The 25615-nt window shown below is 56.6% G+C and overlaps 1 protein-coding gene across 5 annotated transcripts; it reads right to left on the reverse strand.

Annotated features, from left to right (window-relative positions):
- Positions 1-1335: 1335 nt before the first annotated feature.
- NADK (NAD kinase) lies at positions 1336-24543 on the reverse strand. 5 transcript variants are annotated; one of them, XM_060088822.1, is made up of 13 exons: positions 24437-24506; positions 23944-24013; positions 12557-12778; positions 10798-10881; positions 7003-7132; positions 6610-6718; positions 6433-6518; positions 5279-5381; positions 4765-4919; positions 4495-4594; positions 4255-4424; positions 3532-3614; positions 1336-3093 (listed from the first exon to the last, which is right to left on the reverse strand). In XM_060088822.1, the coding sequence occupies exons 3-13, from the start codon at positions 12727-12729 to the stop codon at positions 2913-2915; spliced, it is 1374 nt and encodes a 457-aa protein (XP_059944805.1). In that variant the 5' UTR covers positions 12730-12778; positions 23944-24013; positions 24437-24506; the 3' UTR covers positions 1336-2912. The 5 variants fall into 5 exon arrangements, with proteins under 5 accessions (XP_059944805.1, XP_059944807.1, XP_059944804.1 ...); XM_060088824.1 differs by lacking the exon at positions 23944-24013 and having other exon boundaries at positions 4255-4412; positions 24437-24543; XM_060088821.1 differs by lacking the exon at positions 23944-24013 and having other exon boundaries at positions 24437-24543.
- Between the last annotated feature and the right edge of the window lie 1072 nt (positions 24544-25615).

The raw sequence follows: 25615 nt of genomic DNA on the forward strand, positions 1-25615 counted from the left end.
CCAACAGGCCTCCACCCACCCCGCCACTTGGCCTCCATCTCCACACCTGCTCTCACCCCAAGCTGGCCCCCCAGGCAGACTTCCCAGGTCCTGGTACCCAGTGGCTCCCAGGTGCGGGAATCTCGGCAGGACAGGCCCCGGCCACCACGGGGCAGGAACTGCTGGATGCAGAGCCTGGCCCGAGAGAGAGGGGAGGCCAGCTGGGTGGGCGTCCAGCGCTGAGGCCTTGGGTGAGGTCTGGCCCCGGCGCTGCTCAGACACAGGTCAGGAAAGGCCAGAAGAGGTTTCCAAGGCCACCGCCCTTAAGACCAGAAGCTTCGAGGGACCTCAGGCCTGGCCCACAGAAATGCCCCACCGGCCAGTTCAGGAGACGTCTTGGGTCCCCTGTCCTGTGGCCTCTGGGACCTGGGCTCCGCATCCCCTTCAATGTGCTCCACAAAGCCCAGAAGGTCAAGGTTCAGGGGTCAACAGCCTTTACCAAGGAGTGTGATCCTGCGGGCAGTGTCTCTGTCCATGGTGAGCCTGCCCCTCTGGCCCAGAGACCCCAGCTGGCCGGGCTGACCCCTGCCCTCAAGTAGACAGCCACTCTGTTCCTGGAGCAACAGGGCCTAGCTTGGGGTCCGTGCACGGCCGCCTCGAGTTCGGAGAGCCTCAGGCCTCGGCAGCGCCCCCGCCCTGCCCCACCACCCGTGCAACTGACCGCGGTCACAGGCACCTCCCAGCGGACACGCCGCCCACCCAGCCCCACAGCGGAGGGACAGCAGATGCCTCCCAGCCACCAAGACGCCTGGGCAGGAAGAGGCCACGCCCACACGTGTGCCTGGATCCCGACGGGCAGGGCGGGGGCCGCTCCGCTGCCCGGGCGTCCACCGTGTCTGCCCGTGGTGGCCTCGCAGCAGTGCTCGCAGGTGCGCTCGGGCTCCGACCCACAAGGCTGTGTCCGTGGCACCTGCTCGGGCTCCTGGCAGAGCCTGGCCCCACCTCTAACCAGGGCTGGGAGGGAGGGAGGGAAGGAGACCCAGAGCCGGAGCGAGCGGCAGGGGAGGAGGGAGGCGGGAGCTCCACGCCGGGCCACGCGCCCCACCGGCCTCTGCAGGGCACCCTCGGCCCAGGCCTTGGGCTCGTCCCTGCAGGACCGGCCCCGAAGCCCGACCCCAGAGCACTTGGGACAGGACGTGACCGGGGTGTGGGTGGGGGCTGCTGGAGCGCGACCCCCTACCTATGGGTGGGCCAAGGGCAGGCTCAGCGCACCTGGGCTCCCCAAGCCCCGCCCACCCGCCTCAGCACCTTGGTGTTGGTTACAAAGAACCAAATAAAGTTGTCACTCGACCCAACTTTTTAAACAAGCCTGTTTATTGAAAGGATCTGAAAATAGTAATAAGGCTTTCAACATTTAACAAATTTTCAAGATATTAACAATATGAAACATTAAGAATTGATTTCAAAAACCCAAAGTCTCCTAGGTCATTCCCTGTCACGCTTCAGGACTTGGTCTACACTGGCTCTGTTGTCTGAACGAGTAACCTGCGTTCTGACTGCCACTCTCTTCTGGACCTGAAGCTGGGAGTGTCGCCCCCTCAGCCCATGGGAGGCCGGGAGGGCCGCCCGCTGTGCCCGAGCTCGCGGGCAGAGGGTGGGAACCAACCTCCGTGCCCAGCGCCAGCTGAGCTGCCCACATGGGCACGCGAGGGGACAGCATGGTACACACACGTGGATGACGGCCACGGTGCTCAGGCCCCAGGGCCCGCCCTGGAGACCCCGGGTGCCCTTCCATCAGCCCGTGACCCTCCAAGCGGGCAAAGCACAGCGCCCCCCGGCCCCTGTCCTTCCAGAAGGGAGTCCAAGAAATGACGGGCCCCCGTCCCTTCTGTTCTGGCCAATGTAACAGGAGAAAATGCAACTCAGGGAGAAATCAGTTACTCAAAAATAGGAAGCCTGTTAGGCGACAGTAAGCGGGGCCAGGGCTACACGCCCCCCACGAGCCACTGCTCCCACCAGACTCCAGGCGGCCCCAGCCCAGGCAGCCAGCGATGGAGGCGCGGGGGCTGGAACTACGGGCGCGCCCTCGAAGCCAGGCCCCCGGGGAGAAGCAAGAGCAGCTTCAACACCTCCCCGGCCCGCCGAAAGCCAGGCGCTCTGAGCAAGGGTCGCCCAGCGCTCCTGAGGGTCACGCGGGCTGCACAGAATGGTCCCACTTCACAGCACAAACTCCCTTCCCGCCGAATTCTCAAAATGTACACAACAAAATCTGTACGTAAGCACTTTCAGAAAGTTTAAAAGAATCTCTAAAAAGTAGACACAGGATTGAGAACACCTTCCAGGGTGGGGAGGTGCGTCCCTGCTTCCCGGGGAATGTGTGCGGTCTGAACCCTCGCCCCACCAGTGCCGGTCACCCTGAAGCGGGGGAGGAGACCAGGGCCTGGGGACCCATCTGTCCTGGCAGCCAACCTGCTCTTGGCAGAAGCGTCCCCCCAAGTGGCTTCAGGGGAAGTCGTGGGAGCTGAAGGAAGATTTTTGGCCGTGAGACATTTATTTTCAAGACCGTAGGATAGACCCATTCATTCTGATCCCCTCTGAATTTCAGTAGACTGATTTATGGAAGTTTCCTGACAAGGAATTACAAGGAGCCCACCAGGCTCGGCCGTCCCTGCCTGGGGCCGGGCTCTGACCACGCGCAGGGTGGGTGCGCCTGGGCTGACCTCAGAGCTCCTGGTCTGCTCACTTGTTTAGAAATGCAGAAAAGTCAGATTTAAAACGTTAAAAACAGCTGATCTGGTCGACAAAAGGCAGATTGCAGGCCCTTCCTCTGGCCAGACAAGTGGCGCGGCACCTGCCACTGGCGCTGGGCCCGTGACGCTCACGACGCGCGTTCAGGTCCACCCGTCCCGAGTGCAGACGGCAGGACCGTAGACCTAGCTCCCTGCCCGCCCCACCCCATCCTCCTCGTCCGCGTCCTCCTCGTCCTCTGGGAAGTGGGCTTGCTTCTTCCGCACGTTCCAGTGCAGACACTGTGCCAGGCTCTCAAACCAGTCGCTCACGGGGTCGTGGACACAGATGGAGGGGAGCGGGTAGCGAGAGGTAGTGATGCTGATGCTGAAGCAGGAGAGATGCAACGTGGCCCCTCCTAGAACCGCCGAGCGCCCGGCCCGCCCCCCCAGAGCAAGACCCCTCCCTGGTCCGGCCGGGGACCATCTCAGCTCTGCTCACGCCACCTGCTGCAAAGCCTGGCCCCAGGTCCTACAGTGCCCTGGGGGCCTGGGCACCTTGCCACTTTCCGGTCTGGTCCTGAGAACAGCCAGGAACTGGGGGCTCAGTGGTGCTCTTGTGCCCCCCAGGACAGAACCAGGGACCCCCTCGACGCACCCAGGTCCAAAGGGACCCCAAGAGGCAGGGTGGCAGAAGGATAAGCGGTGGGAAGGGCGGGCAGGGCGCCGTCACCCCAGGCACAGGGCCGTGACGCCCTCTCTCGAGAACCAGAGATGGGCCCTCAGCCCACCTGCCCCACCCGCTGCAGCCCCATGGCCCACACACCTGTCTCCGTGGCGGACCTCCTGTCTCTTTCGTCCATCGAAGGACACCCACACAGTGTTCCTTGCTTCCGGTGACAGCATGATCTGACGGGTCAAGCAGGACAGGTGTGGGCTACCTGAGCGCAGCCGAGTGCCGTGGACCCCACCCCGGGGGGACAGCACCGGCCGGAAGGAACCTCACAGGCGCCCCCAATGCCCACCACGTGCCAAGGTCAGTTCCAGGCTGTGAAAACATTAACTTGCGTCGTGCTGACCCCAGCCCCAGGGGCCTGGCTCTAGCACCGCCCCCCCCCCCCGCCCCCAGCTCTCTGCGTCCAGCAGACGCAGCCCCACCCACCAGGGCTCACATCAGGGACTCGCTGGTCTGGGGGTGGCCTGCAGTGGGGGGCAAGGGGCAGGGGAAGGAGAGTGGACGTGGAAGGGCGGCAGGGCCAGTCAGACGCCAGGACGCGCCGTGGGGGACATGCCGGGCAGTGGCCGTTCCTCACCTGCGGGCCCCCATCCCCTCCAGCAAGGACTGTCCCCACCCACTCAGGCTGAGAGCCCACCTGAAGGGCTGGCCCGGCTCTCAGCACCACCCCCGCCGAACGGACCCCTGGGGGCGCGGGCCACACGACGGAGACCAGGGTGGACAAAGCCCCTCTAGCACCCAGCAAGGCGGGAGGTCAGCACCGCAGGCCCCACACCGGCTCCACCCGACAAGGGCGGGGGGGTGGGCTCCGACCTTCAGCTCGACCCCCGCAGGAACCACGATGGGCCGGAAGGACAGCGAGTGGGGGCAGATGGGCGTGATCATGATGGCCGGCACGTTGGGGTGGATCATGGAGGCGCCGGCGGCGGCTGCGTACGCCGTGCTGCCCGTTGGGGTGGAGACGATCACGCCTGCGGGGCAGACTGAGGGTCACGGTCAAGCGCCCGCCCCCACCCCACGTGCAGCCCCCAGGCGGGCCTGATGCCCACCTACCGTCGCCCTGCACCGTGGTGATGAGGTGCCCATCCAGGTAGACGTCCACGTTGGACAGGTATGAGGATGGGCCTCTGTCTATCACCACCTCGTTTAAGACCTGTGGGTGAGGCCACCGCAAGCTGAGGGGGCCGGGCAGCACCGAGCTGCTCCTGGGCTCCCTGGAAGGTCCCGAGGACAGGGCTGGGGGGTGTCCAGACCAAAGCCGCCACCCTGTACCCCCTGCCCGAGGGCGAGGCCCTGAGCCCTGTGGGGGACAGGCCCACAGACCTGGTACTGCATGACCTGCTTCCCGACCTCTGCATCCAGGGCTGCGGCCAGCACCCCATTCTCGCTGATCCCATTGGGGACGGCCACCTTCTTCCCTCGGAGCTCCTTCACGACCCTGACCTTCAGCCGGCTCCGGAGAACAACAGCTGCGTTCCCTGGGGGCCAGCAGGGGTCACACCCAGGGAAGTCAGCAGGGATGGGGGAGGTGGTACTGCAGGAAGAGAGACCCTCCCATCGACCAGGGACCCCCCTTTCTTCTCCCAAATGGAGGGCAACACCCTGTGCTTCTGTGAAAATCAATTCACTGCTACTCGACACGTATGGTAGCCTAAACCCGTGATCAGCTCAAACTTCCCACTGTTAAGAAAAAACGTCTGACTCGTTCAAAATTTAGAATTCTCTGAATCCCGAAACACTCAAGTGTTGCTCTTTGCACTGTTAAAAAAGCCCCCAAATCACATAAGATGATCCCACGTTCAGAACTGCTCGTGGGTTCTGGAACATTCTGACTCACCCTGTATCACCTGAGTAACTTGGGACTGAAAGTTCTCGAAGTTGAAGGGGGTCAGGAAGCCCAGGGAGCCCAGGTGGAACGCCATGACCGGAGGCACGCTGCCCTGTGAGCCAATGAGGCAGGTCACTCAGCTGGCCAGCCCACTCGAAAGCCACCCGAGCCATCCCCAGCCGGAGGGACCCGCACCCCGACTACCCCTGGGAGGGGCGGGCACGGGAGTGCAGGGTCGGTGCCTGGTGTGGTCGGCGGGGCTGCCGTGCTGCAGCGGGGCAGGGCTACTCGGGGTGACAGCGCTCGCCCCGCGGGGGGTCAGGGGGGCCAGGGGAAGAGCGGTGTGGGCAGCTGACGAGAAGGCAGGTGGCCGGACGGACCAGCCCGCCGGCCATGGCGGACAGGAGGGAGCGGCGGGGGGACCTCGACAGAGCCGCTGGAGAGGACTGCGGGCAGCCGGGGGCAGGGGGCCTAACGGGGCGGCACTGCGGCCCCCGAGCGCCGCTTCCGCTGAGGAGGGAGGAGCGGGCGGGTGAGGAGGGGCTCCCACGGTGGGAGGTGAGGAAGAATGGGCAGCTCTGAGGAGGCAGAACAGCCCCAGGACCCTTGCCCTCATCCTCTGCCGGCCTCAGCGGGTTCACACCGTCGGATGTGAGGCCCCAGGCCCCGCCGGGCCCTACCCTCCTGCCCTGCTGGCCGCCCTGCCCACTTCCAGGCCGCTCTCTCGAGGCCACACCTGACCTTCTAACACACCTCGGCCGGGTCACTCCAGGGGCCCTGCCTTGAGGAGCGTGAGGGTGGGCTCCCAGGCAGACCCTGGCGGTCTGGGGCCTCCACGGGGCTCCCCCGAGCCCCTGGACACTCGGCCTGTAGCCGCTTCCCTCCCCTGCCCCGGACGCTCGTCCACCAACTCGGGCCCCAGATGCTGGCTCCCCCGGGAGATGCCCCGCCCTTCCGGGGATGCCCCGCCCCCAGGCCATGCCCCGCCCCGCCCCGCCCCCAGGCCCCCCTCTCTGGTGCACCGGCGCCTCAAGGTGCATGGAAACTCCTGGCCTGTCACAGTGTCTAGCACCGGACAGCAGATGCAGCACTTGGTATCGTTTGCAAACTTGCTCTATCGCCGCCTCCCCTCGCCATCCTCAGGCGGCGTCTGGGGGCCTCACCTGGAAGAGCGACGAGGCGTACAGCAGGGTCCCGTCTCCTCCCAGGCAAATGATGAGATCAATCTGGTTGGAGATGTCATCGTAATCTAGAAAACACGGCAGACACAGAAGAGCCGTCAAACACCCCGGATGCTGCCAGGCGTGGCCACCTGGGCGAGGCCCCACCGGACAACGCGCCTTCTCTGAACGTGCAGAACTTCCTCTTCACTGGCCCGAAGCGGTCATCGCTCACGATGGCCGGGTCCTCCAGAACTTTCTTCTCCACGTACACGATCATGTTGTTCTCCTGGAAGGGACGTGGGTGAGTCAGCCCTGCCGGTAACAGCCGGGCCAGGGTGGCCGGTCTTCAGGAAGCCTCCTCCCTGCCTTGCTGGGCCCCTCACGACGCTGGGCGGGGGGTGGGCGGTGACAAAGCGCGACCTTTTTTTCTCGTCACACGCTGCTGAGCTGCTGAAGGCTCGGTGACGCTGGGTTACAGAGCCTCCTGACTTGAGCAGCCCCAGGATCAGAGCCTTGGAACCCCGGGCGGGAGCCGGCTCTGAGCCCAACCCTGCGGCCGCCCCTGCTCACCTCCATCAGGTACACGCAGAGCTCCTTGAAGGGCTGGAGCAGGCTGGCATCCCGGATCTTCTTGATGACGAGGACGCTCTTTGGGGACTTGTTCCACGTCAGCCGCTGGCTGGCAGGGTCCTGGATATGCCTTTGAGGGGAGACGAGCGTTCGCACGGGCCCTGGGCCGTCCCCGCAGTGTGTCTCCTGCACCGGCGCGGGCGCTCGGTGCACTCAGAGCGCTGTCCTCCCTCTGGCTGCCCGACTACACCCCTGCCCGCGGCTCCTTTGGAGCAAGGCTCACTCGGGACCTGCTGCGGAGGAAACCCCACACGCACCCGGACCTGCCGAGGGGGACTCTGTCCCGGGAAACCCAGGCCTCCCGTTGACTCGTAAGGGGGGCACAGCCCCACGTCCACACCGCTGTGTGAGCAACTCAGGTGACCGTAACTTTCACAGTTAAAAGCCACCCGGTTTTAAAGTCACTGGCAGGAGCTGGGGCAGTGAGACCGCCCTGGAGATTCCAGCGGCGGGCACGTGTTGTCACACGTCTGTCCAAAGCACAGGACGCACCGCACGGAGGGACCCCGGTGTCAACTAGGGACTGTGGGTGACACGATGTGTCAGTGCAGTTTCATCGTGTGTAACAAATGCACCCTCTGCGAGGATGTCGATGAGGGGCTGGCTGGAGGAGGGCGGGTGGGGGCGCGTGAGAAATCTCTGTACCTTCTCCTCACTTCTGCTGCAAACCTAAACCTGCTCAAATAATAAAAGCAAAACCCCGAAAAAGTCAGCTAGGCCTGCCTGCCAACGACAGCTCTGCAAGTCCTGTGGCGCTCGGCCTTGGTCCCTAGCGCTGGGGGGCTGGCACGGTCTGCGGGCAGCAGGTCCTCCCTGAGGGGCGGGGGTCCCGAGGCCGAGCCCCGCCAGGACTCCCACCGCTGTGGGCGCCCGGTAGGCCCCCGCCCGGCCTGGCAGCACACCCCTCCACCTGTTGGGAAACAGCCCTGAAGGCTGCAGGCAGTGACTTCCCTTCTGACGCAAGTTCCCCAATCAAGATACCAGCTCCAGGTCACGCCTCGTGGCCACGGCCTCCCTGAAAACCTGACGACCCCGACAGCAACTCTCCAAACCATGACGTGAACCATGAAAAGAGCAGTGGGTCCCTGGCCCCAGGCTGTGACTGACTGACCATCACTCACCCTTTCCAGGCGTTTCTGCAAGGGCAGGGGTCACTCATGACCTCCTCTGCCAGGGTCTCCACCAGCCCAGGTCACACACGCGGCTCGGCGAAGGGTGGGGCTCGGTGCCCAGCATCTCGGTCACGCGTGACTGACAGGGAGGGCCACACGAACCAGCCCCCCCAGACGCCCCGAATGTGCAACTGCACCACAGCCCTGCTTTCTGTACCCTCAGAACTGAAAGCAAGACATACCGTAACTTGTTAAATGTTGTATAAAACAACAAGTCAAGAGAACTTCCTAAAATGAAAAATCAAACCAAACAAACTGTACTTGATCTTCTTACTGTTCACACCATCCTCTTGTCCAATCGCCTTTAACAGCAAAGAGGCCAGACCTCAGACGCCTGCTCTTCAGAGGCTGGCCGCCAAGCTCTGCTGCCCTGGGCGGTCAGGATGCTGCCCTGGGCGGTCAGGATGGGCCCCATCCAGCCGCAGACGACAGCGCTGGGCCGCAGAACCGGCTTGGCCCGTGGGAGGGGCCTGCAGGCAGAGGGGCGGGCACTCGCGGGCCTCCTGTCACTCCACCTGGCCCCGGGCCTGGAGGGAGGGCAGGCGGGTCAGCGGAAGTCTGCCTGGCCGCCGAGGTGAATGATGAAGCCCCCCCTCCACTGACCAGGTGGGCCAGACTCATGGCCCTTCAAGACCCGAGACTCAGCCGCGCCCAGCCAGAGCCACCGCAGTGACATCAGCTCGTCTCAGGTACCAACCGGTCACTTCCTGTTGGATCACTGCATAAGAGCGGTGCTGGCCCCTCCCTGGCACAGAGGCTCTGGAGGCCGGACGGGAGGCAGGGGTGTCTGGCGGCTCAGCGGGGGGCCCATCTGAGCCCTGTCTCAAAAGCCAAAGGCGTCAGATGTTGGCAATTCCACAGGTTTCAACATAACAGAAAATACACATTCATGGTGAGGTCTGAGAGAATACAGTAGCAAGTAAGTCTCTTGCAGTCAACTCCTCTACAGTGTGTTGCTTTTCAGCATCAGGGGAAAGTTAGGTGAGCACATAATCCCTGCCCCACCAGCCACGGTGTTGGGAGGGCCAGGGACAAGATGGGGAAGTGGAGTCCTGTCCTCCCAGGGCAGGACTGTGCCGGGCGCAGTGCCTCGGAGACGCTTCTGGAGCACCTGCCGCTCTGCTCAGAGCACCCCTCCCCACGATCCCACCTGACCTCGGGGAGCAGCTCAGATGCCATCCCGTGACCCCACCCGAGGTTCACGAGGCCAAAACACACACACGCCTGTGACGTGGGCTGGGCCGGGAGCAGGTGACAGCCAATCAAGGCTGGATGGCCAGAGGCCACCCAGGGCGGCACTTACGCTGAACCCTGAGTGACGAGGAGGGAGCGGCACTGCCAAGACTAGGAAGGGCAGGGAGGGGCCCCCGGGCAGCGGTGAAAGGTCAAGGCAGGGCAGTCTGGGGCAGTACACACAGCAGGGCGTGGGGCGCCTGGGGGGCTGGTTACCAGTGTGGATGCTGTGCGGAGTGCCAACGTGGGGCACTGCGGGGTGGGCGCAGCAGGTGGGCAGGACCTGCCCGTGTCCGGCAGCAGCGACTAGAGAGCCAGGGCAGCAGCTGGACGGTAGAGGCACTGATACCAGTTACCCCAGTGCCCAGGCCGCCCTTGGGTCACCAGGGTCCGCACAGCACAGCAGCTCCCGGGGGCCCGGCACCGTCCGCCCACTGGGCCAGCGCTGAGAACGGGCAGACGGCTGCAGGGAGCAAGGCCCCCCGGGCGGTGAGTCGCAGAAGCCCTCCTGGGCCCTTGGTCTGACCCCCCCCCAGAAGGTGAACCCGCCATGGCTCCCCAGAAGGAGGGGGCACAGACGGCCCACTCGGTGGTGAGCCCACCACCAGGCACAGTGGCAGTGCCAACCTGGAATTCTGCTGTTTCAACACAAAGCTCTTGTGGCCACGGAGCCATTTGAGTGTTTTCTCCCCTAAGACACACACGACACAGAGCAAAGGAGCAAAGCTTTCTCCTCTTTGGAACCATCCAGCACCTGGAGGAGGTGCTGGACGGGTAGAGACGGGAGCTGGGTTCAAGTGTCCAGTGAAAAAGCCCGAACTGCTTCGCTTCTAAATAGCTTCTCAGCCAGCCCCGCACGGCCATGGGCCCCCAAGCTGCACTGCCCTCAGGCTGTCGCTAAAATACAGAGCTTACATAAAAAAAAGAAAAGGAAAAAAGAAAAATTGTGCCCGCAAGACAGGGTATCTCTCAAACAAGTAAACTCAGCTTTTAAAAAATGCCAACTGACATCTCTGCATTTCAATAATAATTAAGAGAAACATATTTGACCCACCAAATGCATTAGCATGAAATACATTATTTTTCTCTCCTAGAGTTTTTCCTGTAAAAAACAAATTAACTCTAAATACGAGTCGAGGCCCCTCCGACCCACTGCACCCAAGAAGCAGGCCGCACCCACTCTCTCGCCCCGAGCGAGTCGGAGACAGCGCCGCATGGCCTCCTGGGGCCTCAGAAGCCGCCCGACACACTCACTGCCCCCCGAGCCAGAACCTCCCACACTCCAGTGGCCCCTGGACAACAGCCCTGTGGAGCCTCCCAGAAGACTCACATGATGGTCTGGGGGTTCTGCAGCACGCAGGCCTTTGGTCCAAAAGTGGTCACTGGGCATGGCCCGTGTAGTGAGCGGGTCCTCCTGTGGGGAGAGGCACAGGGCAGGGGCCGTCAGTCGGCTGAAAGACACACACGTGTAGACAAGGCACAGACTGTGTTAAACTTCCCAAAATATTTTTAATCCAAATGATGTAAACTCCATCATCTGCCCAGCACCCATGTGACAGTCCTGGAAGACCCTGCCCCGATCCCCAGAGCTCTGGCTGGAGGGCTACAAGCTGTCCGTGTAGCCGTTAGAAGGGGCACACTTAGAAATACTCCTTAGAATAAGGACCCCAAACCAGTGCAGGTGCCCAGGCCCCACCCCAGAACAAGGGGATTCAACCCAGAGGCAGGGCCTGGGAATCTGAATTCTTGACTGGGCAAGTCTCTTTGAAGACAAGCTTTTGGGCCTATACTTGGGAATCAAGACTTCAGAAACTATCCCCAAGTCATCCAGATTAAGATTCTAACAAAAATACTCATTCTGAGTTGTGCTGTCAATAAAAACAGGTAGTACTTGAGTGACCCAACATTTCCAATAACTGAAAAGTGACTCACAGGGCACTGTGGCCAGCACACGTCCTGGGGACAATACCACTAGGTGGCCCTCCCTGTCCTCTCCTCAGGGTCCAGCACCAGCCCTTGGGAGCCATGTGGATGCCCCACGGTGACACGTGATGTGTCCACCGTCACACAGAGTGCCAGCTCCAGTGGCCTCATGGTCCCTTTCTTTTTTGTTCTTTTCTGGCCACACCACGCGGCTTGCAGGATCTTAGTTCCCTGACCAGGGGATCGCACCCGCACCCCCTGCAGTGCAAGTGCAGAGTCTTAATCACTGGACCACCAGGGAAGTCCCCTCATGGTCCCTTTCTGCACCAAAACTACTGGCACAAAGATAGCCAAACACAGATGGCAAACTTGCTTTCGTCCCTGACGGCCCGTCTCATGGCTCAGAGAACTCTCCAGATCCCAGTGCAGACAAAACGGATTTTCTATTGTGTCCTGAAGGGCAGCCTAGCCCAGCAGAGCCAGAGTCTGGTCAAGGGCTCCCTCCCCGGCTCCTGAGAACGTGCAGGGAGCAGCCGCGAGCCACGGCCTGGGGCCTCTGGGGACTAAAAGATTTTGGGAAATGCAGTTTAGACCAGGCTTCTCTAAGTCAGTGTTCCATGCAAACTCTGACAGCGGCTGTGGCTACACGTCCCCAACCCCCCTCCTGGAGACACCCACACGCGGAGGCCACCTGTGACCTGCTGCCACCACACCAGGTTCAATGCCCTTTCGGGCGCGACACCCCACAGAGCCAGCAGCCAAGGCCGCCCGCCCAGAGACGCACCCCCTGCAGTGCCAGGGACACCAACACGCGAGGACGACACGACTCTGCACGGACGCTTCCGCTGGGAGCTGGCCGCCCGCCGGGCCCCCTGCACCCGCGGCAGTGTCGGCTCGGGCAGCTCCTCCCAAAACTCCGGGTGGCGCTCATGGCTCTGAAGCCGGCACCGCCGCAGCCTGCCCGGCACCTTGATGCCTGTGCCAGAGCCGGCGCCGCAGCGGGCGGCCCCGGTGACGCCGATGGCACACAGGCCCCACCCACGCACCTCAGCCTTGCGCAGTGTGTGGGCACGGTGGGGGGGGGTGCCCTCTGGGAGCTGTGGGAGCAAGCGCGCCCACCTCTCGCGTGTCTGAGCGCCCACGCAGGCCCGGAGGAGGCCTGGTACCTGAACTCGCGGGTGCTGGCCAGGGCGGGCGCGGCCGACAGGCTGCGGGACTTGGCGCGGCCCCGGATGGGGTGGCCCAGGCCCCAGTCCTCGTCCCCATGGCACGCGGAGCAGCGGTAGGAGGCCGCCTCTGCACGCAGCTCTGCACTCCCGCTGACTGTTTCTTGTTCCATTTCTGTAGTTGATGGACGAGGAGGACTTCGGCCCGAAAATCCCGGATGCCTTGATTTAATAAAATACAGTAAATATCTGTGTACAAAACAACGTATACACACACCTACACCCGCCCTATCAGGGGAAAAATGACTGATGTCCAACTTACCAAAGGACTTGGCAAATAGTCTATTTCCATCCCAAAGATATTTAAGAACTCGGGAATCTACCTGTGATTTTTAGTGAATCCAGAAGAGCTAGGGGTCTACCAAGCTGGGGTGTGGCCACGTGCCAGGGGGTGCACTTTCATGAGACAGCTATCACCATCATGCAGTCTTAAATGCCTCTCGGCCCAGAAAGTCTGGATAAATATACTTCATAAGACCACCAGCAGGCACCCACTGAACTCCATGTCCTGCAAACAGCCTGCGCTTTAATCCAGTGCCAATGAAACACTGGCCAAAACCGACGTACTTGGTCCTCAAAGAAAAGTTCAACTTCCAAATACTAGTAAAGATAGACACCCTCATCTTCTAACCACAACACAGTAAAGCAGGAAAAGATGGAAGCAGAAACAAAACAACAGTCCTCCAACCACTGGGGAATGTTTGAATTTTCTCCTAAACAACTGAGGGCTCAAAAGAGGTATCAAAACCACCGTGACGGTGGATCGAAAAGGTAAAGCATGAACCCAAAGTCCATGCCCCCCACTGAGCTGTGCTGAAGTCCTTGAGAATTAGGAGTCATGAGCTAAGGCCTAAGTCAATGAAGCTAAAAAAGGAATAAAACAAGCCTAAGAAAGGCAGAAGAGGTGACAAAAATACAGGCAGAAATCAGTAGGTTGAAAAGTGGAAAAAGAAGAGCATAGCCTGGAGAAAAGCAACAACAAATGAGCCAGTTTAGACGAGGGATGAAAAGAACGACACGCACTGAAAAACCTGAACCAAAGGTCATTTTCTAGGAGAACTGCTGACTAGCGGAAGAGCTTCGGCAGTGCCACGCACCGCTGGGGCCTCAGGACCTGCCTGTCCTCGGGAAGCAGAGGGAGAGCGGGACTCCTTGCTCAGGAAGACCCAGCAGGGTAGCCTGCCAACGGCTCACGTCACCTCTTGAACAGCAAGGGAAACAGGGCCATCGCGGCAGGGACCACGACAGAGACCACGATGCAGATGCCAGCACCAGAAGAGACAACGTGGGGTGACGGCATGGAGGGCAGAAGGAAAGTTTAAGGACTCCAGAAAAGCCTGGGGCCTCTACGGTAAGGCCAAAGGCATCCCCCACCTCCACCTGCACTGTACAAGCACCTCAGGAGCTTTGGAAAATACTAATTCCCACACCTGACTTTGACCAAAGGCATCAGTAGTTTTAAAAAGCTCCTGAGGCAGGGAATTCCCTGGCGGTCCAGTGGTTAGGACTCCGCTCTTCCACTGCTGGGGGCACGGGTTCAATCCCTGGTCGGGGAACTAAGATCCCACAAGCTGTGAGGTGCTGCCCGCCCCCCAAAAAGGAAAAGAAATTGAAGTTTAAAAACACCATTTACAATAGCACTAAAATATAAGATACATAGGGATATAGCTGGCAAAACAAGTGTAAACCCGTTTTCCAGTTATAAAATAAATAAGTCACGGTACGTAACGTACACCATATGACGTCAGTTAACAATATTGTAGTGTATATTTGAAAGGTGCTGAGAGAGTAGATCTTAAAAGCTCCCATAAGAAAAACAGTTGGTAACTATATACGGTGATGATTCAACTAGACTTACCGTTGTGATCATTTCACAATATATACAAACGTCGAACCATTATGTTCCATACAACCAATAACTAATACATTATATGTCAACTATACCTCTATTTTAAAAGTGTAAAACCTGTACACTGAAAACCACAAAATGTTGCTGACAGAACTTAAAGGAAACAAGTAAATGGAGAGACAGACCATGTTCACGGATTGGAGGACACGATACTGTCAAGATCTCAATTCTCCCCAACGTGACTGACAGTCTTCCCAAACTCGGCAAACAAAATCCAACCTTTTCCATAGGAAGCAGCAAGCTGATTCTAAAACTCACATGGAAATCGAAAGGACCTAGAATAGCTAAAAAAAACTGAAAAAGAACCAAGCTGGAGGACTAATACTACCTGATCTCATGATCTGTTGAAGCTACAGTAACCAGACAATGTGGTATTGACATAAAGACAGACACAGAGATGAAGGAAACAGAAAGATACCTTCACACACAATCATTTTCAACAGAGGTGCCCAGGGGATTCAATAGGAAGAGGACAATCTTTTCTCCAAACCGTTCTAGAAAAACTCCATGGCCATGTCTAAAAGTATGAAGTTAAATTCTTCTCACACGGTACGCAAAGAGTAACTCAAAATGGATTATAGACCTAAATGTAAGAATAAAAACTATAAAACTTTAAGAAGAAAGCACTGGAGAAAATCTTAGTGGCCTTGGATATGGCCAAGATTTCTTAAACAGGACACAAAGAGCACAAAGTTTAAAACTTGACAAATTGAACTTCATTATAATTAAAATCTTTTACCCTTCATCAGACACTGTTAAGAGAATGGAAATACAAGCTGCGGATTGACAAAAAATATTTGTTAAACGTACATGTGACAAAGGACTTGCTTCCAAAATGTATAAAAAATTCTTAAAACTCAGTAAGAAAACAACCCAATTAAAAAATAGGCAAGGGCTTCCCTGGTGGCGCAGTGGTTGAGAGTCGGCCTGCCGAAGCAGGAGACACAGGTTCGTGCCCCAGTCCAGGAAGATCCCACGTGCCGTGGAGTGGCTAGGCCTGCGAGCCATGGCCGCTGGGCCTGCACGTCCGGAGCCTGTGCTACGCAATGGTAGAGGCTGTGGTGGTGAGAGGCCCGCGTACCGCAAAAAAAAAAAAAAAAAAAAAGGCAAAAGATTCCAACTTTGGACTTCCCTGCTGGCGCAGTGGTTAAGAATCCACCTGCCAATGCAGGGGACATGGGTTCGAGCCCTGGTCCGGGAAGATCCCACATGCCGCGGAGCAACTAAGCCTGTGCGCCACAACTACCGAGCCTGCGCTCTAGAGCCCATGAGCCACAGCTACTGAAGCCCGCGCGCCTAGAGCCCGTGCTCTGCAGCAAGAGAAGCCACCGCAATGAGAAGGCCGCGCACCGCGACGAAGAGTAGCTCCCGCTCGCTGCAACTAGAGAAAGCCCGCGCAGCAACAAAGACCCAACGCAGCCTAAATAAATAAATAAATAAGAAGACAAGGCTGTGCATCCCTCTATCTGTGCAAGAAGGAAGAGCAGGCCAGGGAGGCCAGGGTCACAGCTGCAGGAACGTGGACACTTACCCCAGACCAGGACGACCAGGGCGCGGCAGAACCAGCACCAACCCAGCCAGGCCCCGTCACAGCGCTCGACTCAAACCGCCTAACTTACCCTCGCGAGGAGCCGCGCGGGGAGCATCCAGGGGACCGAAGTCCAAGGTGACACAGCTAGGAGAGACACAGCTGGCCTCTGGGCCAGCGCTCCTAAGCCCCCCATGCCTGGCCACAGTGGACACAGACAACGGGACCCAAAAGAGAGGCCCAGGGCACGAGCTGGCCCAGGGTCCCGGGAGGGGAGAGGACCCTGTAGACTCCACTCCTCGTCTTCTGGAAGCCATGCCTTTGACTTAGCCCCTCCTAAATTAAAATAAGCTTCTATCAGGGCATACCCCACTTTCCAGTAACACGTAAGATCAACAGACAATCATTATAGGCAATAATGCCAAACCTCTGGCCAAACAAAACTTGAAGACCACTCTCCTGGCACAGCACCAGCTGCAAGAGGCTGAAACCTGCTTGCAAGGAAGGCCTGCCCTAAAACCAACTGGGCCTGCAGCCTGTGCTGGGCAGGTGATGCTGTAATCCTAGGAGGGTGTGGAAAACTCTATCATCCCAAGAAGGTACAGAAATAACTACCTAGTAAGATCACTATAACCCTGAGAAGATACGGATAAGAAAGTAATTAAATCCTATGACGCTGAAATCTTCAAAAAGCTTAAAATTCATTTTATAATCACTGGATTTTTACATATTTTGTTTGATATTATGGGCAACATACTCAAAGGAAGAAATCATTCAAAGTAATTCTCATTTAAATGGTTGAGGTGAATTTCTATTTGTAAATAACAATGTTGCAAATGATAAAAGTTAGTGACTTCCCCCATTCCCACAACCTCCACCTACAACGCAGTGCAGGGGTCTTCTGAGCTGCACATTACCCAGGGCCAAAACCACTCCCCAACAAGCCCTCAACCACGCCTGGGACAATTACTGAAATTTAATTTATTCTACAGCTGAATACTCAGGTGATGCCATCTCAGCTTCTACTTGTAGTTTAAGAATTAGATTACTCTGAGTCTTGGGGTAATACTTCGTATTATCTGACGCACCCTTAATGGGGACACAACATACAATGTTTAGAAAGAATAAATCGATCACCAAGTGGGGCTTATTCCAGGAATGCAAGGCCTGCTCAATGAATGTAATCCATCATTTCATCAGGCTGATCACATCAACTGATGCACAAAAAAATCACTGGAGAAAATTCAACACCCGTTTATGGTAAAGATTCTCAGCAATTATGAATAAAGGGTAACTTCCTCAACTCGATAAAGAGCATCTAGAAAAAACCTACCGCTAACGTTAACTTGATGGTGAAAAACTAAGACTGGGAACCAACTACTCTTAACCAGCACGGTACTGCAAGTCCGAGCCTAGGCAACGAGGCAAAAAAGGTGGAGACTGAAATTAAAGACAGTATCATCCACAGTCACCTAAAAAGTACTTAGATGCAATCTAACAAAACATGTAGAGGATTTGTATGCTGAACATATTTTAAAAAACCTGATGAAAGAAACCAAAGAACATGAAATAAACTGAGAGACACCCTTGATCGTGGGTTAGAAGACTCAACACAGTAAATATGCCAGTTCTCCCAAAACTCATCTATAGGGTTAATGCAATTTCTATAAAAATCTCATCAAGATTTTTTTTGTAGATATGGACAAGCTTATTCTAAAACATATATGGAAAGGCAAAGGTGCTAGAATAGCTAAGACATGTTTTAAAAGGAAGGATAGGGACTTCCCTGGAGGTGCAGTGGTTAAGAATCCACCTGCCAATGCAGGGACACGAGTTCGAGCCCTGGTCCAGGAAGATCCCACATGCTGCGGAGCAACTAAGCCCGTGCACCACACCTACTGAGCCTGCGCTCTAGAGCGTACGAGCCACAACTACTGAAGCCCGTGCTCCGCAAAAAGAGAAGCCACCGAAATAAGAAGCCCGTGCACCGCAACGAAGGATAGCCCCCACTCGCCGCAACTAGAGAAAGCCTGCATACAGCAACGAAGACCCAACACAGCCAAAAAAAATAAAATAAATTAAAAAAATAATAAAGTAGTCATATTAAATATGAAAACCAGCTTTTGAAACTTATCTCCAGTGTATTTTGTGACAATGGCGAATCATGACTCACACTTAATCCAAGTTTATTTGCTATTTTAACGTTTTAAAAGGATGAAATTTTAACTCCATCCAAGCTCACTGAAGTTCCTGACAGCACAAATCTAATTTTTAAAAAACTTCTGCATTGGGAAGTTTTAATAGGAAAAATGTGTTGGAGCACAACAACGAAGTATGCGGACATAAAGTAGTTCCCAAAGAGGTGGGGATGCCAGCCAGTAAAAGTCGCGCACACGAATATAAACACAATAACATGAGGTCCGCTGCGAGCCCTCAACACGCGCCTGTTGAAGTAATGACAAAGCAAAGCTTACCGCTTATCACCACGGAGAGGCACCAACATTACACTGCCCTCCTCCCGCCAGTAAGTGATGCCCGTGCCGGCGAGGGCGTGACAGAACTGGGCGCACACACTGGCAGAGCCCGGCCGCGCGAGGAGGAGAATCAGGGACCCGAGGGGGCCCCAGGGCGGCGGCCCCCTTCGCGGGGCCGACGAGGAGCACAGGCCTGTGCCGCTCTGGGCACCTGGCTCTGCTGCACGCAGCCCCCCAGCACCTCTTCACCAACTGTCTGCACACGCATCTGCCCGTTCCCACGCAACGAACTCGGCGCTGTGCCGTCAGGGGTCAGGAGGCGAGCAGGCGGCACCAACCCCAGACCGCCCGGTGCCGGGGCCACGCCCGAAGGGAAGCCCGACCTGAGGGCGAAGCGGAGCAGCGCCCTATGGTCCTCCCCGCACCGTGCCCTCAGCCCGCCTTTTGTCTGTGGAAAACCTTGAGCCAAAGAACAAGTTTCATCAGAGAAGAGAGAAAATACAGAAACAGAGGAAAACAGTCCAAGGAGACCAAATAATAACAGTGCAGTCATTAGGCAAATTCAAGGACCTCTGTTCCTCCTTAAGGGCCATAGGGAATATTCGGAGCCCTCCCCTGGGACCCGTCTTGTAGACACTGAAACCCCACCAGGTGGAAGAAGTGAACTACATGAGGACCAGGCACTGGCCTCAAGGAAATGGCAACAAACCGACCCTGGAACTGAAGAGTAACTCTACCTAAAACATCGAGATGACGCTGGTCAGACCACCGATGACCAGCTTCAAGAGGACCGTCAGAGCTGACTGCATTGTTTCTGCATGTAGCCCCCTCCCTCTGTCTATAAAAGCTCTTGCCCCCTGACTGTCGGGGGGGGGGTCAGCCTTCGTACAGGCATTCCCCCCCAACCCCCCCAGTTGCCGGCCTCCAAAATAAAGTAACCTTTCCTTTTCTACCAACATCTGTCTCTCGAAAATTGGCTTTCGAGCGGCGAGCAGCCGGACCTGGGTTCGGTAAGAGGTTTTGGTGCCCGACGGTGGGGCTGTGCTCTCGTACCGTCTGGCTTCCCTGGGCCTCCCAGAGAAGAGCCACCGGCTACAGCAGACACGCCGGGAAAAGCCGCGACCAGCCAGCTGCTTGTGGCTAGCCAGCCCCGAGGGGGATTTTAGGGGACGTTCCCAGCAGCTGCTGAATCCATTTGTTTCGGGAATCCTCCCTGTTTCTCCCCTGCTTGGCACTGGCTGCCAACTTTCGCTTTTGGTTGGTGGAAATGAAACGTGCATTTGGGACGAGCTGACCAGCTCCAAGGCCGGGTAAGTCCACCAGTGTGCACCCAGGCAACCTTCCCATTTGTGAGCGCTAAGTGCTATTTGGGCATTTTTGCCAATTGGTTCTGATGTGTGTCTGACGTTCAGAACTGTTTGTGAGCACAAAGTGCTATCTGGGCATTTTGCCAATTGATTCTGACGTCTGCCTACCGTCAAGGACCGTTTGTATTGGGGAAGTGTTTGTTTTGGGATTCCATACTGGTCGTCCTTTGAAGAGGATGTGCGACAGATCTGTCTTTTGGTATGTGAGCATGTATCCTATCTATGTGATTGGTATCTTTGATGTCTTACGTCAAATGGGAAATTCAGGTTCAATTCATTAAAAACAATTTTTTTAGCTATGAAATTATGACAAAGAAAAAGAAAGATGATTTTTTTCTAACCAACGTATGGCAACAGTATTCTTTAGACTCTGGAGAAAATTGGTTAAGATGAAACTCTTTTGAAATTCCCAAACTGATTCTTTTGCATATGCAGTTAGAGAAAGCTAGCTTGATAAAATACTGTTTTCAGAATTCTGACCCTGAGAGAACAAAAATACGCCTAGGAAAAAACTTGAAGTTAACTTTTATCCTGTTCTTGAAATACGAACACAGCCCACTTTGCCTGAGACTTCAGCCTTGGGTTAATTAGTAAAACTTCAAGACACAAAAAGGAGGGGGGATAAAAGCCTTTTAAAATTGAGTGTGTAAATTTGACTATTCGGACAGTTATTCATAAACTGATAAGTTTAATTGCAATGCCTAATTCATGAAATGTAAAAAGATGAAACAACTGAGATCTCTGTCTGGATGTATGCATGTCTCAATATGTGTCTTTGTCTTTGGTTAATTTGCAAAGAGCTCTATTTAATTGGCTTAAAAAGAAAAAGTAAGCACTTACAAATCAAACAAATCTCAATTTACCTACTTCCTGTCTTCTTGCCAAGACTAAGAGTAAAACTAAAGATGTCTGGGTTTCTTTTCTTTTCTTTTTAAAAAAAATTATTTATTTATTTATTTTTGGCTGTGTTGGGTCTTCGTTTCTGTGCGAGGGCTTTCTCTAGTTGCGGCAAGTGGGGGCCACTCTTCATCGCGGTGCGCGGGCCTCTCACTGTTGCGGCCTCTCTTGTTGCGAAGCACAGGCTCCAGATGCGCAGGTTCAGTATTTGTGGCTTACGGACCTAGTTGCTCCGCGGCATGTGGGATCTTCCCAGACCAGGACTCGAACCCGTGTCCCCTGCATTGTCAGGCAGATTCTCAACCACTTAAACACACATCTTGTAACACATTAAAGAGAAATTGTGCTATGAAAAAGTGTATGTTTTTAGAGGTTATGGAATATGTTCTTAAGTTTGCCCATCAGAAAATACTGATATAACAAATAGTTCAATTACTTGCTTCTTGGTTTTGTTAAGGTTTTCAAGGGTTAAAAATTGTAATGTGTAAAAATGATAAGGGAAGCATTTCAGTGTGTAAAGCAAGTAGGATATGTGTTGTCGGAGAAGAAAAGTATAAAGAACGGAGATATTTTCGTTGAGGAAAAATGATGACAATAATTTTGTCTTACAGTTGGTTGGATGGGAAAAAAAGGACAAATTTGTATGGATCCAAAAAGTGGTAAAATGTTTGTGAAAAAGTAACTTTGAGGGCTTCCCTGGTGGTGCAGTGGTTGAGAGTCCGCCTGCCTATGCAGGGGACACGGGTTCGTGCCCCGGGCCGGGAAGATCCCACATGCCACGGAGCGGCTGGGCCCGTGAGCCATGGCCGCTGAGCCTGCGTGTCCGGAGCCTGTGCTCCGCAACGGGAGAGGCCACAACAGTGAGAGGCCCGCGTACCGCAAAAAAAGAAAAAAAAAAAAAAAAAGTAACTTTGAGAAAAGCATTTTGTATGTTGTTAGGATTAAGATTAGACTAAATTTAATTAAGTAAATGAATTTTGTTATTAACAGTAAACTGACACAAGACTAAATTTTGTTTTCTCTCTCTGTTAAGAGAAAAATATTTTTTCTAAACTCATTAGGATTATTTGGTATGTTAAATTATATGGAAAACATTTGATAACTTTCAGACCTTACTGTTGAACTGAGTAAGAAATTAAAAAATTCTGATGGAAAGCTATGTTTTGTTTCTAACCATACTTTTGACTCCGATGTTCAGGATGGAAAAAATTGTCCAGTGAAGTTGTCACAGAGCATAACTACTCATGCTGTGTATGCTGGCTCTAAGTTTACTGTTTAAAGCACACGTACAATGTTTGTGTGAGAACTGGATATAAATGATAAGATGTATGGCCTATAAAGCGTTTCCCGATTAACATACCTCTGAGCCTGTTCATGATATCTGATTCGTTTTCCCCCAACGTGGACAACTAGGCAAATATATAAACAAAAAGAGGCCTAGCACTGAGGGACATGAATGGACCCAGAGCAGGCATCTGAGCCACTCTGGCTACGTTGGAAAAATATATTGACTATCAATGCTTTCTATGGAAAGAGTTACAATTAAAAGGGGAAAATGATGGAGGAAATTTTCACATACTGAGGTATGGGGAAGTCATTCTGGCTTACACAGGATTTCATCTGAACTTTAGGCTAACCAAAACAGCCTGTTTATGGCCTATTAAACATACACTGTACATCTGCTTTAACCATTAAGAAACAATACATTCAGAGACTAATACGAAGATGCTTTTTTTTTTTTTTTTTTTTGCTGTACGCGGGCCTCTCACTGTTGTGGCCTCTCCCGTTGCGGAGCACAGGCTCCAGACGCGCAGGCCCAGCGGCCATGGCTCACGGGCCCAGCCGCTCCGCAGCATGTGGGATCTTCCTGGACCGGGGCACGAACCCGTGTCCCCTGCATCGGCAGGCAGACTCCCAACCACTGCGCCACCAGGGAAGCCCCGAAGATGCATTTTGATTATTATCTTCATTGTAAAATGTCTACCAATTTTCAAATGCTTGTCCAGGTACTATGGCAAAGTCATCAAGGAGAGAGGTAATGTTCTCATAATACAAAATATTGATGGTAAGCACAGAGCTTGAAGTTATTTCCAATTCTGTGTCCATTCCCCAAATTAGGCAGAACTATGCCCCACTTCAGCAAGAAGTAGCTGAGAGGTCATTGCCCAATTCCCTCAAATACTTGGGGAAAACTGAAACAGAAATGGAACTAAACCCGAGCTCCCCTGCCAAGTTGATAACTAACCTCTCTACCCAAAACCTTATCCCCCTTCCTGTTCCGTACCCGGCCCTCCCCAGGACTGAGGAGTACCAAAGGAAAGGGGGACTGAAACGGAGCAGCACGCGATGGTCCTTTCCCAACCCCCCGCCCCGCCCCGCCCCTCCGTGTCCTCAGCCCGCCTTTTGTCTGTGGAAAACCTTGAGCCAAAGAATAGGTTTCATCAGAGAAGAGAGAAAATACAGAAACAGAGGAAAACAGTCCAAGGAGACCAAATAATAACAGTGCAGTCATTAGGCAAATTCAAGGACCTCTGTTCCTCCTTAAGGGCCATAGGGAATATTCGGAGCCCTCCCCTGGGACCCGTCTTGTAGACACTGAAACCCCACCAGGTGGAAGAAGTGAACTACATGAGGACCAGGCACTGGCCTCAAGGAAATGGCAACAAACCGACCCTGGAACTGAAGAGTAACTCTACCTAAAACATCGAGATGACGCTGGTCAGACCACCGATGACCAGCTAGCTTCAAGAGGACCGTCAGAGCTGACTGCATTGTTTCTGCATGTAGCCCCCTCCCTCTGTCTATAAAAGCTCTTGCCCCCTTTTTGGGCGGGGAGGAGGCCCTTGGACAGGCATCCGCCCTCCCCGCCCCCCCCTCCCCCTTTGCTGCCCTCCGAAATAAAGCAACCTTTCCTTACCTACCAACATCTATCTCTCGAGAATCGGCTTTCGAGCGGCAAGCAGCCGAACCTGGTAACAAGGGCAGCACCCCCGGTAAAGAACCGCCCGCCCCTTCGTCCTGCGGGTTACCGGGGCCTCCTCTCCAGCGCCCAGCGATCTCCTGGGGTGCCGCCGCCGAGCCCACCCCACGCCCACCTGCACGGCAGGCCCGGGAGCACCTGAAGCCCGAGGCCGGCGTCCGCGCTACCGCACCTGCCTGTCCGGGTCCGCGGGTCCCCGCGGCAGAGCAAAGGTCACGGCCGGAGCAGAGCGCGTCGTCCAGCTGGAAGTGAGGACCACCCGACTCAGGCCCGGCACCCGGTGGCGAGGCGGCTCCCACGAGGACCAGAGCGCGCCGGACGGGGAGGCAGTGACCAGGGGTTCCGGGGTGGTCGGGTGGGCGCTGGGCTCGGAGCGCAAACGCGCCTTCCGAGGATAAATAACGCGACGCGGACCCCTAACTGACCGCTCCGCGTGAGGGCCGGACCCGCCAAGCCGCCCCACAGCGCGGACGCGGGGGTCGAGGTCCGGCCGCCCGGACACCTGCGCGAGCGCCCGGGGCAGGGAGCGGCCGGCCAGCGCCTCCCCGCTGCACACCCCGCGGTAGGCAAGGCAGCCCCCGTCCCCGCGACCCCCGCCGCGCCCCCACGACCCCACGACCCCACGACCGCGGGCGGCGGGCCGGGCCGAGGGGCCGCGCACTCACCGTTCGCTCGCCGGGCCGAGCACGCGGGTCCCGCCGCCCCGCCGCCGCTCGCAGTCGCTAGCCGGTCCCCGGCGCCGCGGCCGCCCCCTGCCCCATGGCCACCCCCTACCCCACGGCCACCCGGCCCGCGGCGCCGGCCCGCCTAGCATCAATGCCTCCACGCCGCCAGCGCGCACGCGCGCCCCCGCCTGCCGCACGCATGCGCCTCCGGAGCTCTACGCAAGCGCTCCGCCACCGCCCCGCCCCGCGCGTGTGGGGCGGCCCGCACGGACGCCAGGCCGGGACTAGGGGCGGGACTGGGGGCGGAGTGGAGGCCTGGGGGGTGGGGCGCGGGGGCAAGGGAGGGCGCCGGGCCGGGGGCCGCCGGGGGGGGAGGAGCGCCGGCCCCAGGAGGACCCCTGGTCCCCACTCACCACGCTGTGTTCTAAGCACGTTCGCTGGACCCGGGCCCCGCCCCGCCCCCATCCGCCATCGCTCCTCTACCCTGCGGGTCAGGTTGGCTGGCTGCGGCCTCCGCCAGTGGTGACAGCGCCCGCCGCGGGCTCCGTAACTACCAGGGAAAGTGTTTTCGGAACCAAAACTCGGTGTGAGCAGCTGCGACAGAATTGCGCCCCTCGGCTGCCGGCACAGCTGGAGGGAGCGGCCTGGCCCCGGCCCGGCCCCGGCCCGGCCCCTGCCCTCGTGGGCCTCGCCCACCCCAAGCAGCCCGGCGGGTCCTTGCACACCACCTGGACCTGAGGGGCCCTGGGCCGGGCGTCTCAAGTGGGACCCCTCGAGGGTGACTTGCCAACACTGTTCTCCCTCCCTCCCCCCATCCCCTCACTGGAGGGCCCGGAGAGGAGGGAGGAAGGGGGCCAAGGGGGAGCTGCGCCCCCGCGCCCCCATGTCCAGGCACGGTGGGTTCCCCCAAGGCGTGCTGAATTGACGCGTTACCCACCACCACGGCATTGAGTCAGGTGTCGCAACGGTGTGCCTAGCTCCTGGGATGCGTCTGTGAATAAGCTGACGCAGGGCCACTGTGGATGAGCCCTGTAGGCTGCCAGCTACTGTTCCTTCTCTACACCAGGGCCTCCCGGACACAGAGCGCCTGGCTCAGGCCATGTGTGGACGGGAGCCCTCTGCAGCAGCCTGGTCTCTAGGTTTCTCCACCCCCATACCTGCCGCTGACAGTCTTCTCTG

Source organism: Mesoplodon densirostris, chromosome 2, assembly GCF_025265405.1.
Source record: "Mesoplodon densirostris isolate mMesDen1 chromosome 2, mMesDen1 primary haplotype, whole genome shotgun sequence".
NCBI classification, from domain to species: domain Eukaryota; kingdom Metazoa; phylum Chordata; class Mammalia; order Artiodactyla; family Ziphiidae; genus Mesoplodon; species Mesoplodon densirostris.

Coding starts and splice junctions, on each gene's coding strand:
- NADK (XM_060088821.1), bottom strand. CDS start 12,729: ATGGAACAAGAAACAGTCAGCGGGAGTGCAGAGCTGCGTGCAGAGGCG. Junction 5,382..6,432: donor ACGCCTCGTCGCTCTTCCAG/GTGAGGCCCCCA, acceptor ATTGGCTCACAG/GGCAGCGTGCCTCCGGTCAT. Junction 4,425..4,494: donor CACCACGGTGCAGGGCGACG/GTAGGTGGGCAT, acceptor CGTGACCCTCAG/TCTGCCCCGCAGGCGTGATC.